Genomic DNA, 14,521 nt, shown 5'->3' with positions numbered 1-14,521 from the left:
CAGCCTGAGCCTGAACGTCTACATCTACATCGTGATGTTTAGCCCTGCAGCGAGAGCCTGAGCTCAAAGGTCTCCATAGTGATTTGTAGCCTTGCAGCCCAAGCTCTTCCAGCCCGAGTCAGCTGACCTGCGCCAATGCAGGTCTTCTATCCCTGTGTAGGTGTACCCAGTGAGGCTACTCTTCTAGATCTTGCAGCTAAAGTACTGGGCTGTGACTCAGGAGATCAAAGTTCAGTCTCTGGCTGTGCTACAGGCTTCCTGTGTGAACTTGAATAAGTCATTTAATCTCTGTCTCATCTGTACCTGAAGATGATAGTAGTTCCCCTCCTCCCAACTTTTGTCAGTCAAATACAGCCTTATTATTTCATAAAGAAAGAAGCTGGCTAACGTTTGGGTTGTGATAGTATTAGATTTGCACAGTACAAAAGCTCCTTCCTTTCAAAGAGCTTTTATGTCATCAGATGTAAATTTGGCCCAGTATGTCTAAAAACCACAGAGGAGCATGACAATAAATACTGTTCACAATAAGCTCAGGAAAGACATATTTATTAGGTGGCCTATTTTGCTCTTAATAGATGAGACAAGAAAAGAAAAAAACCAACAATTTAGTTTCATGGTCCTTCCCATCCTTTTGGTAAAAGCCATGTATCAAATGTTGGGAGTTTGCATTTCCTTTCTCATCTGTCACAAAATAAACCCAGCAACATAACAGATAAATCTCTCCTAATCTTATTTCTAACAGAATATTAATCTGTACGCCTGGGTATGTGTTCACACAGGATTTAGAGCATTACATCAGTCTGCAGTGCTGTTAGGTTGCATGGTGCACCCATCTTGCCAGACATACAGCTTTATTATCAGAAAAAAATGTAGGACTTGAAACACTGAAAGTTATAGTGCAGCAGCAAACGTAATCTCTTCCTTTAGGGAAGCAAAGCACCTAAACCAACATTTCCAAAGCCCAGGGCCTCAGATCAAGGTGCAGAGAGGGATCACGGCAGGACACCGCACTCTGAGATCCCATTTCAAATATAGAATCATAGAGATGTAGGGTGGGAAGTGACATCGAGAGGCTGTCTGGCCTCCTGCCATTAGCCCCCACCTTTTTTCCCCTCCACCCACTCTTTACTGGTTGTTAGCCCTGGCTGTATAAAGTTTCATTTAGATTTGAAAACTCTTAGGGAAGGAAACTGACAGTTTTGTTTGTCTGCAAAGTGCTATGAACGTCTATGACATGGAGTAAATAAAGATCATGTCAGGTCAGTAAACATTAGGATTCTATAGGGCTTGGAATGCAATAAAATACTTTGTGTGTATTATACATACCCAAACACATGGGTAATTATCTTGTTAGCATACACCATACTTGAAATGTATTACACTGTTGTGACTTGCATCTCAGTGAGTTTTAATGGGGTTTTCCTTTTGTTTGGGGGGTTCTCTGGGATCCCTCCCTGTGCTCTCTGACTCCAACTTCAACTCCCCCCTCCCGCCCATCACAGTGACTCTGCCTGCAGCCTGGCTGGACTGGATGAACTCCCGCAGCCCCTCTTTGTAGTCCTTCAACACTTTTCAGAGCAACAACTGAGGAGTCTCTTGGGGACACTGGATTGATACTTTTCCCCATCCAGTATCTAAGAGTTCTGTGTTCTTGGTCCAGGGAGGGCATGACCCACCAAGCTTGGTAGCAGAATGGTGATGCCCATAGGGTAGAACTTCTCAGCAAAACGGTGTTTCAGTTGCTGTAAGAAATTGTTCTAAATAAAAAATAATCAAGTAAGCATCAGACACCCTGCTACCTATTTCTCTCATTCACGTTGAGAGATTGAGAGAGAGCGAGCAAGTGTGTGTGTATACACGTACGCACACACACAATGACAGTCATAGTTTATATACCTGCCCTATGCACCAGTGAAACTATAATTATATCAGGGAAGCTGATGAAATAACAAAGCACAAGAGCAAATTTGCTTTAGTATCTGAAATACTGTGTGATAACAAGGAACAATTCCTGCTACCATTTACTTCCTTCTTTCTTCTGACCAGCTGATCATTTTCTATGCCCCTCTGTTTCTCTGTTGTCTCCCAATCCCTCCTTCCAACTCTGATTTCCTTTCCTTCTTCCAACCTAATTCCCCCTTCCTCTCATCCGAGCCTAACCCTTCTCTCTGCTTGCCCCTCCTTTCCAGCTGATCCCTCCCACTGCTCTGAATCTGCCGTCTGTGATTTTTTTCTCCTGCTCGCTAGCAGATGTGACAGCTTTTGGAACTATATTATCTGTGAAAAGCTATATCTGGAGTTAAAAAATCTGACGTGGTTTCCTAGGCAGCAGAAATGGATCACTGAGAGAATTTAAATCTCCAGCTGCTTTTGTCTCAGGGTAGTGACTTTTATTATTTATGTTTATGACATTTCTACCAGTAGGACTATCAGGAGTGAATGAAAAGACTAGAGTCTAGTAGATTACTATGGTGTCAGTGTCCTAGGATATGTATGGCAGATTAAGGGGATGTTGTCTAATAGTTTAAGGCTAAAGTATAGGTTTTGTGTTTATTTACAAAATCTAAGTTTTATATGATAAAAATATTCTTATTAATTTGTTTTTGGATAACAAAGGGCATGTTTTAGTTTTTATTTAAACATTCTCCTGATGGAAACTCAAATATTCTAGCCAATACAGAAGAACAAGTGTAACTGACCACTCTCATTTCACTGCCCAAGCTGAGTAAAATGGAAAACCTAAAGGATTATTAAAGATGATGGGAATTTAGATACCTATTTTTAATATGATTTTTTTATCCTGACCGTGTTCATTTAAACTACAACCACCTGTCCAATATCAGACTGTATTTATAATCAAAGCAATCAATGTAAAGCAAATGTAATTGGAAACCCAGAGGTACACGTAGGTTTCCAGGGTTGGATGCATTTTATCATTATGATACTCTTACTACTAGCCAAAAAGACACAAAGGCCAATTTTCAGACAGCTGCTGTAAATGTGACCATGAACTTAATGGATACATATTTCTGCATATGTGAACCATACTTTTGTCTATACCAATGCAGTAAGTTCTTTCAAAAGGGTGATTTGCAGGCACAATTATCTAATGTGAATGCACCAATGTTTTGTTTATGTACATGCAAAGTGATATGCTGGGGTAGATCTACTTTTGAAACCTGGTTGAAAATTTGGCCCCAAATGGAAAAGTGAACATTTTAATTCAGTAATTCACACATAAAATCCAATCATACTGAATCATAAAGGAATGCAACTAGTTATTATTTATGGATTTATTTTTACAGCACCACAAAGTGTGCTAGGGGCTTTACAAACAAATAGAAAGCCATTGTCCTTGCCCTGTAGATCTTACAGTATAATTCACGATCTACCAAATTCACCGCCCATTTTGGTCAATTTCACAGTCATAAGGATTTAAAAAATAGTAAATTTCATGATTTCAGCTATTTAAATCTGAAATTTCATGATGTTATAATTGTTGGGATCCTGGCCCAAAAAGGAATAATGTGTGTGTGGAGGGGGTGGGGGGGTTTGCAAGGTTATTGTAGGGGGGGTTGCAGTACTGCTACCCTTACTTCTGCACTGCTGCTGACGGCGGCGCTGCCTTCAGAGCTGGGTGCCTGCTGAACGGCTGCCACTCTCCGGCCACCCAGTTCTGAAGGCAGTGGAGAAGTAAGGGTGGCAATATTGAAACCCCCCTAAATAACCTTGTGACCTCCCCTGCAACTCCCTTTTGGGTCAGGACCCCCAATTTGAGAAACACTGGTCTCCCCTGTGAAATCTGTATAGTACAGGGTAAAAGCACACACAAGATCAGATTTCAAGGTCCGTGACACGTTTTTCAGCTGTGAATTTGGTAGAGTCCAAAGTATAATTATGTATGGGATGCAATGAGGGAGGCTACAAAGAGTAGGGAGGGGGTAGATGAGGAAGAACAAGGGTTAAAACAATACGATCACTTGGTTACTCAGTTTAGGAATGTACGTTTCCTTCCCCATGGCTCAGTGAAGAGGTTTTATTTAATAATTATTGACACACTTCTTGTCCCAGCAGAGAGTTGAGATTTAGAGCACTTTATCCAGTCCTTCCCACTTCCTGATTTATGTCAAATGCTGTGGAGCCTCTCTAGTAGCCCCACCTGTCCTCTGAACAGTGCCAAAACGAGTAGCTAGCAGGTCACTTCCCTTTTCCAGGAAATCTTCTGTAGTTCTTCTCCTTCAAGAATTGTCTCCAGATTTATTTCTCATTATTTATTATCTGAATTGCAGTAGTATTTAGGAGCCCCAGTCATGGACCAGGACCCCACTGTGCTGGGCTCTATACAGATACAGAACAAAAACCATCACTGCCCCAGTGAGCTCACCATTAGAGCATATGTGCCCTGGGTGCCATTGGAATTACCTCCAAAGCAAAGAGGGTTCTGGCAGCGCACCCTCTCAGGTGCAGAAGTGTGGTCTCACAGTGCTTCTCTAAATGGGCTTTTATTTGGCTGGCTTTTCTCTACATTGCTTCTCTGTTTTTCAGATGGAATAATAAGTCTGGGGTCTCTTGTGAGCATTTTGATGCAGCACAGTAATGCTGTGTTTGCATTTGAAAAGTCCGTATAAATGCCCTGCTGTGATATACAGTGTAAGGCCCCGATCCTGCAAATGCTTAATGCACATGATTAACTTTACTACCGTAAGTTGATTGATTCCATCCCCTCCCTACTGTTTCAAGGGAACTGTGCATGGTAGTAAAGTTAAGCATGTGCATACGTTTTTGCAGGCTCCAGGCCCTAAGTACAGGAAATACAGCAGTATGTTAAATAATCACTTTTTAACCACTGTACACTGCTTTAAACTGTAGCTCTAAATGTAACAATGTGAATTATGTACAGCATTATACCATTAAGAGAGCATGATATTGAAGTGTATAGCATGTAAGGAAAATATCACCAGAAATGTTTGTGTCTCTACTGTGAAACAAATTATTTTCTCTATATTCACTGTTGTCTTTGACCCATGAAATACTTTTCCCTCAAAATAATCTAAAGCTGAGGTACTGGGAAGGGAGAAAGATCTTTCTGAAGTGTAAGAGCTTGGTGGGGGTCCAAAATCTGCTGTTGGATAGAGGGAAAGATCAGGAAGTGTCTATGTACACCAGTGGTTCTGTACAGATAATACAATAGTGCATCCAGCACTAATGTAATATTAAGGTTGGGAAATTGAACCGCAAATTTAGGAAAATCCAGAATCTCTACTTTCTCCCACAATGTTAATAATAATATTTATTTATTTATTGTAATTCAGTAGCATCTAGGTGCCCGAGTCACGTGCTAGGCACTATACAAACACATAAGTAAAAGATGGTAACTGCCCATCCTATGTATTTCCTGTATGTATTATCAACAAACAATAATATGTTAAGGTTTAAATTGAACAAGAGAAAGAGATAAAGATAATTCTATGTATGCAACATAATCAACTTCTGGGAATAACTTTAATTTGCAGGACTGACGTCCTTTTGAGTGCTTGATTTTTCCACCTTAACATAGTATTAGCACTATTTTTTCCTTTTAATTTAGAAAAATGAAGAGCTAATAAAATAACTACATCTGGAGTTCTTTGGCCTAGGAAACTGTAATTGTGTGTCGGTTTCTAGAACCCAGCATCAGAATGCAGTGTTCCTTTGCTGAGGCACCCTAACTTCAGGCGTTAATACCTTGAATAAAGGAACAGAGTAATTACTTCTGACTCATGCTTGTTCGCTCTAAATGGGATACAAGAGTGATCGGGGTGTCTTTCTGAGGGGAAAAAGGCAGAGGACCAGGACAGAGGAAGTCTTGCAAGGAAACCCTAGGGACAGTGAAGCTTGGGGAGAAAGTTTAGGCTCAAGTTTGTGTTTTGGTGAGTAACCCTCAGGAACTTTGTTGAGGAACCCGTCAGGAATTTCACCCATTTATTATTTGTTCATGACAGAGTCTACTGTGTGCAAGGCCTTTTTTAGACATTCAGGAAGTGACGGTCCCTGCCCCCAAAGAACTCACAATTTAAGGACAGATAGCCAAGTAGACAGAGGTTACAGGAAGGGGCACAAAAAACAGGGATTTTCTTCAGTGGAGATTATAAATTGCTTAAACTAGGGCTGCTCAGCTTATGCTACAGAGCTTTAGCACTGAGCCTCTGCTGAAGCATTTTACCTAGACTGAGCTATCTAAAATGCGAGGCCTCTGCTGAAGGCTCCCTGGCTGTTTCTCTCCTCATGACCTTTCACAAGCTGCATTTCTAATATTATAATTCTAACAGTGGCATTCTTGACAGTTTGTAACTTTCTTGAACTGGAGATACTTGATTTATAGAATTTACAGGCTCAAGCAGCTTTAGGAGGACTGTAAAGTGTCCCTGCTAAACATGCCCTTAAAGCCCCAAATAGAAAACACTCTAGGTCGGATACATGAAATTGCTGACTTTAAACATTTGTAACTTTGAAACCAAAGAACCAATTTTCCACTAATTTTTTCCAGACTTGATAAAATCTCCTCAGCAAGTTTGACCTTGCTAGCTATTTGTATTGAGGTGGTCAGGAGTTGCAAGTTTGGGATTCAGCTTTTGAACACCTCAAAGTTCAAAAGTATTGGACTTGTGGCTTTATTCTCAGCCTATTATAAAAATAGGGGCCATTCACAAAAATCAAATCCAGCTCTGGATTTAATACCCTACCTCCCCACATCCAGAAAAAGCCCCTTTAAAAGTACAGATAGGCCTGAACCAAAAGCTCAGTTTTATCTCAACTTTTAAAGTTACCTGCCGATAAAAATTTGGCTCAACTTACATTGCTTAAATTAAAAAAAAAAAAAAAAAACTCTTTGCTCTTCTCTGCTCTCGGGAGAGTAGGAGCAATAACTCGCTGCCGATGCAGCTCCTCTGGTGATGGCAGTGGAGGCAGCTATAGATGGGGCTCAGGCTCTTTTTCTCTGTTATCTAACCTCATTCTGAGTAGATTGAAATGCAAAGTCATAAAAACGGCTATCTACATTCTCCCCCATTACTCCCAACAGGGTAGCTACATCAGTAGTGATTTATGGATCCTAGTGTAAGCTCAGCTATTTAGGCTAAAAGACCAAGGCTGGAAAACCTCAGGTGAATAGGAATTTGTACGAGCAATGGAAAAAGAAGGGTTAGACTGGAAATTCGAATGTAGCTATAACTGTAGGTTTGGTTGCCAAGCCTCCGGGATTGTCCTGGAGTTTCCAGGAATTAAAGATTATATCGTGTGATGAAACCTCCAGGAATATGTCCAACCACAATTAGCGACCCTAACTGGAGCCGTACAATAACTACTGTGAAGACCATATAAATGACTAGATCTAATGCATTTGATCTCTCTGATTCAGGCATCATGTTCCGCAAAAAGAAGAAGAAACGACCGGAGATCTCTGCTCCGCAGAACTTCCAGCATCGGGTCCACACCTCGTTCGATCCAAAAGAGGGTAAATTCATTGGCCTGCCCCCTCAATGGCAGAACATTCTCGACACCCTGAAACGCCCAAAGCCAGTCGTAGACCCTTCAAGAATCACCAGGATGCAGCTTCAACCTATGAAGGTGAAAGAGGAAAGTTAATCCTTCCCATTCTCTCAAATGCAGTGCAGCCCAAGTGAAGCAATGCCTCCTATGTTCTTCAGAATAAAAATGTCCTATTAATGTTACAGGGTGATCTGTAAGGAGACCAGGGAAGGTCAAGGTATAGGTTTTGATCAAGTTTTATCTTCTGTGAAGGCAGAGTAAAACCTCTCTTGTTTTAAAGAAAAAACAGGGTCAGCAGTAGAACCTCAGCGATAACTAAAACAACTACACTACTGCAGTTAAACTAACCCAGGGGTTCTCAGATTGGGGGTCATGAGGATATTATGTGGCGGTCACAGGCTGTCAGCCCCGCGCATGGCAGGTCTCTGGCCCCAAAGGAAGGGTGACAAAATAGAAGTTCGCCCAGAGTGCCATTTTCCCTAAGGCCATTCCTTGGACTGAGACAACATTAGAGGGCTTGATTGTTCAGCAGCTGAAGAGCTACATTGAACTGCAGATCCATCAGAACACTGAGACTGGCAAACATAAACATGTAATTTATAATTTAATAGTCAGACACACAGGCTGGAATGGCACTGGGGGAGGCTTGCAGGGGCTATAGGTACCCCAAAATTTGCCTTAGCTCCCCCTCCCAGTACAAAGGGCAAACATTACAGAGACAAAAGGGTGGCATGGTATAGCATTGCCACCCTTACTTCTGCAGTTCTGCACTGCTGGTGGTGGCAGCACTGTCTCCAGACCTGGGCGCCCAGCCAGCAGCCCCGGCTCTCTGGCCACCCAGCTCTGAAAGCAGCACCTGCCGCCAGCAGCAGCACAGAGGTAAGGGTGGCAATGGGGCGCTAAGTCTGCTGTGAACAGTGATATTGACAAAGTTTCTTCGCCCCCTCTCCCAGTATTAATCAGTAACTATTTAAAAAAATCTTTTCTGTTTATAACAATAATTTGATAAATGTGTTTTAGTCTTAATTTAAAAGCGGTGAGAAAAAGTAAATTCATTTATAACAATAGGGTTATAAATTTAGCATTTAAATATAAAAAATGTGGTTTTTAATATAATTATAAGTGGGGTCACACTCAGGGGCTTGCTGTGTGAAAAGTGTCGCCAATACAAAAAGTTTGAGAACCACTGAACCAGTCATTCAACTACCCTTCCGTAAGAAATGGACCTTGGAGAGCTCCCAGCATATCCATAGGGCATATGATCCTAGGTTTGGCCTAACAAATTAGTGAACCACCTGTGCATCTGAAAGGGATGAAAGAGCAAGTCCCATATCTTACTGCCCCATTTGCAAGCCTGAGTGATGAGTTTGTACTGTCCTCCCTGTGCTTCAGTCAGGAGGAGGAGGTGAGGTTACATTGACCACAGCTTAAGCTAGTGGATCATTTAGAAACCATTACTATTACCCAAGTTTGCATTGCTGAGGTAAACTATAAACACAGACTGCTGAGGTTTAGGAGTGAACTAAAATGGTAATTTAGGCTTATTCACCCTACTGAATAGACTCCTGGAGCCGGGTTCCTGACCTTTTTTTTTTTTTTTGGCGTGGAGGTGCGGCTTTTCCTTTTCCTTACTTTTGTGTAAAGGTGGTGGAACCAGTTTGCAGTCAATGTCCCAATCCAAGTGGTGATTGACAGAGCAGTTCAAACTGAAGGCAGAACAAGAGATGCATGTACACGCGAGAAGATGTATTACCACAGCAGGGAGTGGAGAGATGAATTTGCCTGCGTCTGAGCTATTGGACACACAATTAAATGAGTCTGAGTGGCCTCAACTCGCCTGTAATTGATAGGATCTTTCTCTCCTGTATTTCCTTCCTTAACTCGCAGCGAGCCTGTTTCTCAGCTGGTGCAAGTCAGTGTTGCTCCATTGGAGCAGTGTCAGTTTACACCAGCTGAAGATCTGGCCCAGTGTAATTAATTCAGCATGGTTGGAGGAACCCAAGTTGAGATAACAAACAGGAGATTACCTCTCACTCCATGGGAAGATTTCCTCATACAGACTGAGATTCACACAAGGGGTAGGAGTGATATTATACTGTGTCTTCTTGTGGAGAATAGATGGTTTGAGTTCCTAGCACTTAAGCTTTTTACTTCCAAAATAAACAAGTTGGCTAGGCTGCTGTATTGAGCGTATAGGGCGTGCCACTCATACAGTATGGGTGGTTGTTTGGATGGATGCCTTATCCTTCTTCATTTGCCTACAAGGCAGTTATGAACTGCTGCAATCCTTTTATTTCCAGTAGTGTGTTCACCATTTATAATTGCAGTGGCTTGGCAGAACAGAGGAGGGACCCAGAGATAGAACAGCATGGGTTTTACAGGTCAGGATTAAGTAACATCGGCAAAAATTGTGAGGAACCAGAATTAGAAGCAGACTAAGAAAGGCAGGATTTTGAATGTGCATTCACAGGCGCCAGCTTCCAATTTTTCCCGGGGGCGCTCAACCCCTGCTCAGCCCCAGGCCCCACGCTCACTCCACCCAAACCCCCACCCCACCCCACCTCTTCCCACTCTGCTCCACCCCCCAGCCCTTCCCCCAAAGCCCCATCCCCGCCCCGCCTCTTCCCGCCCCTGCTCCGCCTCTTCCCTGTCCCCTCCCCTGAATGCGCACCATCCCCACTCCTTTACCTCTCTTCCAGCACCTCCTGCATGCTGCAGAACAGCTGATCTGCAGTGGGCGGGAGGCACTGGGAGGGAGGGAGAGGAGCTAATCGGCGGGGCCGCTGGCAGGCAGGAGGTGCTGGGCAGGGGGGCAGCTTGGCTGCTGGTGGGTGCTAAGCTATGTGTGCACTGACAGACCTGTACGAGAAGAGGAGGACCTTGTACTGGAACAGAAAAAAGATTTGTAGGTAGAGATTAAAATGCACTGAGATTTGTTGAGACTCAGTTTTGGAAGTAGTGCCCCAATAAATAAAGAGGAAACTTTTGTCCAGTGCATTCAAAATCAAAGTTCTTAACACCCAACTCTCAGGACTAATTGCTAGTTCAATGCAAAATTTTAAAAGTGTGTGTGTGTTCATAGCTTCTTTGGCTGAAGTTCACAAGTGAGGTGTGGTTACAGAATGAAGTGGAGCCCAGAATAGCAGCAGGAATAGAAAATTCAGGACTGAAGTAGGTGCCCACTCCTGGAACTAGTAGGAGTGTGGCAAGTCAGGATTGAGATGCATTAGAAAAGCAGTGTGAGGAACACAGTGCCTCCCTGCTCTGTTATTTTAGCTAGTGCCACTCTTTATCACAGCAATATATAGTTCATCAAACTTTAAGAAAGTAAAAACAAAGGAGAAGCCAACCATTCCCCCCTACCCTGAACTTCAGTGACGAGCCAGACACAAAGTTCAACCCCTGCCCTTCACGTCCTGAGCCTCAGGGGTTAAAGCTCTAACTTTGCCTTTTGTTTGTGTGTTTGACAGACTGTTGTGAGGGGCAGCAGCATCGAAGTGGAGGGATATATCTCTGGGATACTGAATGATATTCAGAAGCTTTCTGTCATCAGTTCCAACACTCTAAGGGGAAAGAGCCCGACCAGCAGGAAGAGAGCCCAGTCACTTGGACTTTTGGGAGAAGACAGGTTCCCAGACATGTATCTTCAGAGCCCCGAGGTCAACTGGGAAGACAAATATGGAAACTATCTCAACTGCAATGGTGGAAGCAAAGCAGCCCGAAGGCAGACTATGTGGCCAGATTATAAACCCAGGACAAATGGGCAATCTCATCCCAATGGTATGGTAATGAAAGCAAAGTCCCTTGGGCCTTCAGAATTCCAAGGTGAGGGTGGGCGCTGCATCCAGCTCACTTCAGTTTTGCAGCACCAACAGCGCACCTATGTTCTGGCTGGGAAGAGTGACAAGGCAGAAAGAAGCAGCTCAGAATGCTGGCCCCAGCCTTGCCTGGTGGCACAAGTGAATCCCAGGCCTTCTGGGGCGGGAAGCCCTTGCCCCAAATCGAGGGAAAACAGCTTGAAACGGAGGCTGTTACGAAGTGTGTTGCCCTCATCTGGCGACTCAAATAAGTCAGGTCCCACCCTGCAGATAAAGGTACATTTATTTACTGCTTAAACCTAAATACACTGATGACTTTTTATCGTGCTGCAGTTTACTTTCACATTCAAACAATTCTGAAGAAAAACAACATCCCTCCCGTTAGGTTAATGATGGAGTCAAAGAAGTCCTGGCCAAAAATACAGAACCAAAGTGGAAGGAGAGCTTAGTCCATGCAAAGACAGATGATGATGTTCCTCACAAAATAGGCTGCTGAGCATCACTCAAAGTGACAGCCAGGTATAAAGTGCATTTGCTCAGTATAGCTCAGTTTGATGGGGCATAACTTATACTGGCAAAAGCACTCTCCTGGGAGCTGTATCTACAAGGAGGACTGACTGGGATAGCTGTGTTGGTATATCTATACTGGCAAACCTTTTCTCAGGGCTTGTCTAATTGAACAGTTAGTGTGCAGGAAGCTGGGGTGTAAATCAACCTTGCACTAGTGTGCCCACCAGTGTCCGAGTGGACCCTGCTACCACATACTGGAAGTTCTCTAGTGTGCTTTAATTTACTCCATTTTGAAATGGGAGTAGATCAAAGCACACTAGGGAACTTTTAGCACATGGCAGTAGGGGCCACTTGTGCACAGCAGACTAATGCAAGGTAGATTTACACCCCAGCTTTTTCACACACGGTTGATATAGACAAACCATAAACGTAGACTAGGCCTACAGATGCACACTGACCCTTTCCGGCAAGAGAATTGGGCAGGGCTGGGGCTCACATCAGGTTCATATCTTTTGTTCCTGAAGTTCAGGTTTCAGGGTGTCAGCCAGCCACCACAAGGGGTCAGGAAGGGATTCCCCCGCAGTGTATTCTGGGTGGTTTTTTTAATCTCCTTCCTCTGAAGAATCAGTGATGGCCATGGCTGGAGATGGGACACTGGATGTGGTGGGCCAGGGTTCTGAGGTGGCACCAAACATTCTCTCAGGTGCTTGGCTGGTTGGTGTCCCTTCCTCAGATTCCAACTGATGGCTATATGTGGGGTCCGGAAGGAATTTTCCCTGGTGTCAAATTGGCAGTGAGCTTGGGGGGTTTTCACCTTCCTCTGGAGGGTGTGGGTCACTTACCAGGATTATATGGTATATGTCATTTAATCATCTCCCTGCCCTTACAGGGGCCTTAGGCACTGGTGCACCTTGGTCCCTCCAGTTCTCTGCCTGTGGCACATAATAGTCTAGTCACCTGTGGGTCTCTCTTACTTTGGTCTCATTTCCATTGCTGGGTTTAGTGTGTGGGTGCTGGATAGTGTTGGTGCCCTTTGATAGACAGGAGGTCAGACTGGAAGATTTAGTGGTGTCTTCTGACTTTAAACTCTGACTTTAATCTATTTAATCTATTTAATCACTACTGTTGATGGGGATGGGATGATTTACAACTATTCCATTCCCTGGAAGCCTCTTTGTTTTGAGTGTATGACTAGAATAAAAAGCAACTGGTGCGATGGCTCAAGGCACTGATAATGGATATAGAATAGAAAACCTCTGGATCGCTGTTGTCAATTCAACTGAGGTCATTACCATCTAATAACTGTTTGGTGCCTTCTGTAAGATGGGTTGGTTCCCTGCAGGTCAGTTCTGAGTTATTGCTATGTTCCTTTATTCTGAGGAAGGTGACAAAGGCAGATGGGGACTGGAATCTCTGACCCAGCAGAACTGATTTGCTATAACATGCTGGACGGTGGTGCCCTTCAATCAAATGAGAACAATCACAGGAATGTTCTTCCATTTTCTTAAAGAATGGACACTTAATTTTCAAATACAGCTCTGTGTCTCTTGCTTTCTCTGTCCCTCACTCTGTCTCTTTACAGAACTCACTCTCTCTCTGGGCCTGTTTTCTTTCTCATTTTGTGCACAAATCTATCTGCCTGTCTGTGAGTGGCACTGAAAGAAAAACAGATCCTCACCTGGCGTAAGTCAACCTAGCTCCACTGAAGTAAATAGAACTATGCTGATTTACATCAGCTGAAGATCTGGCTCTAAGCCACTGTAAGGAATGATCATCTCTGCCCGCCCCTGTAGAAGGAAAAAGGACCTGTCTGAGATACCTTGCTCTATATTCTCACAGAAGTGTAAGTGTGTGTGGAAGTGGGGAAAAATAACATGTACATCTAGGGAAATGTGTAACTGTGGACAGATTGACATGGGAATACAGCTGGATAAAAATGGGAATGGGTATGCCTAGACAGACAGACAGGGAACAAAATGTAAGGATGGAACAGTGTGGGCTTGTGAGCCTCCAGATAGATGGACCCAGGGAACACCCACAGTTACCAACCTAGGAATGTGTGTATACATGAGGTGATAGAAGGCTGGAGCAGGAAATGTATGTGCATGTGGTTAGACAGACATGTATGAGCCTATGTGCATATAAAGGTCTTTTGTGTGCTTTAGGTTATAAAAAAACCCCACCCCTATTCTTGTGTAATAAAACAAGAGTTCAGAAATAAATACCTTCCTGTCAGGAGCATGTCTGTGCTGGAATGCAGGGGTAGAGCTGCTATGGGAGCAGGAAGTCATTGCTAACAGGCAGTTACTTCTGTGTGTATTTGTGCTCTCTGTGTGCCAGTGACTTCACAGCCATGGTTGCACACATGGGTGTCTGTATATGAATGCCTGAAAATGAGTGAGCGAATGGAGAGGTTACACTTCTGTAGTTTTTATTATCAACAGAAATCCTTAATAAAAATTCAGGCTTATATAGTTAAGGTCTAGTTTAGTCTCTCTCTGAGTGTCTTAAGAAGATTTCTAAAAGTGAAGAATTCTCTCTATAGCGGTAACTATTATCTGCCTTTCCCTCTACGCCTGCACTATCAGCTTTCAACTCTCCATCTAAATAATGACAGATAAAGGTTTGTTGCCACTGAATATTTGTTTACCTATAAATTATAAATG

At 43.3% G+C, this 14,521-nt stretch overlaps 1 protein-coding gene across 1 annotated transcript in view; it reads left to right on the top strand.

Annotated features, from left to right (window-relative positions):
- Positions 1-14,521, top strand: part of PAK6 (p21 (RAC1) activated kinase 6) — a 33,350-nt gene that overhangs the window by 7,186 nt on the left and 11,643 nt on the right. Inside the window, exons 3-4 of the mRNA XM_073348805.1 lie at positions 7,397-7,605; positions 10,998-11,621. Coding sequence (XP_073204906.1) covers positions 7,402-7,605; positions 10,998-11,621 — 828 coding nt within the window. The 5' untranslated portion in view covers positions 7,397-7,401. The remainder of the gene's footprint in view (positions 1-7,396; positions 7,606-10,997; positions 11,622-14,521) is intronic.

This window comes from Lepidochelys kempii, chromosome 6 (assembly GCF_965140265.1).
Source record: "Lepidochelys kempii isolate rLepKem1 chromosome 6, rLepKem1.hap2, whole genome shotgun sequence".
NCBI lineage: Eukaryota > Metazoa > Chordata > Testudines > Cheloniidae > Lepidochelys > Lepidochelys kempii.
The sequence above is the reverse complement of the archived record's forward strand: the minus strand, read 5'-3'. Positions and strand labels throughout refer to the sequence as shown.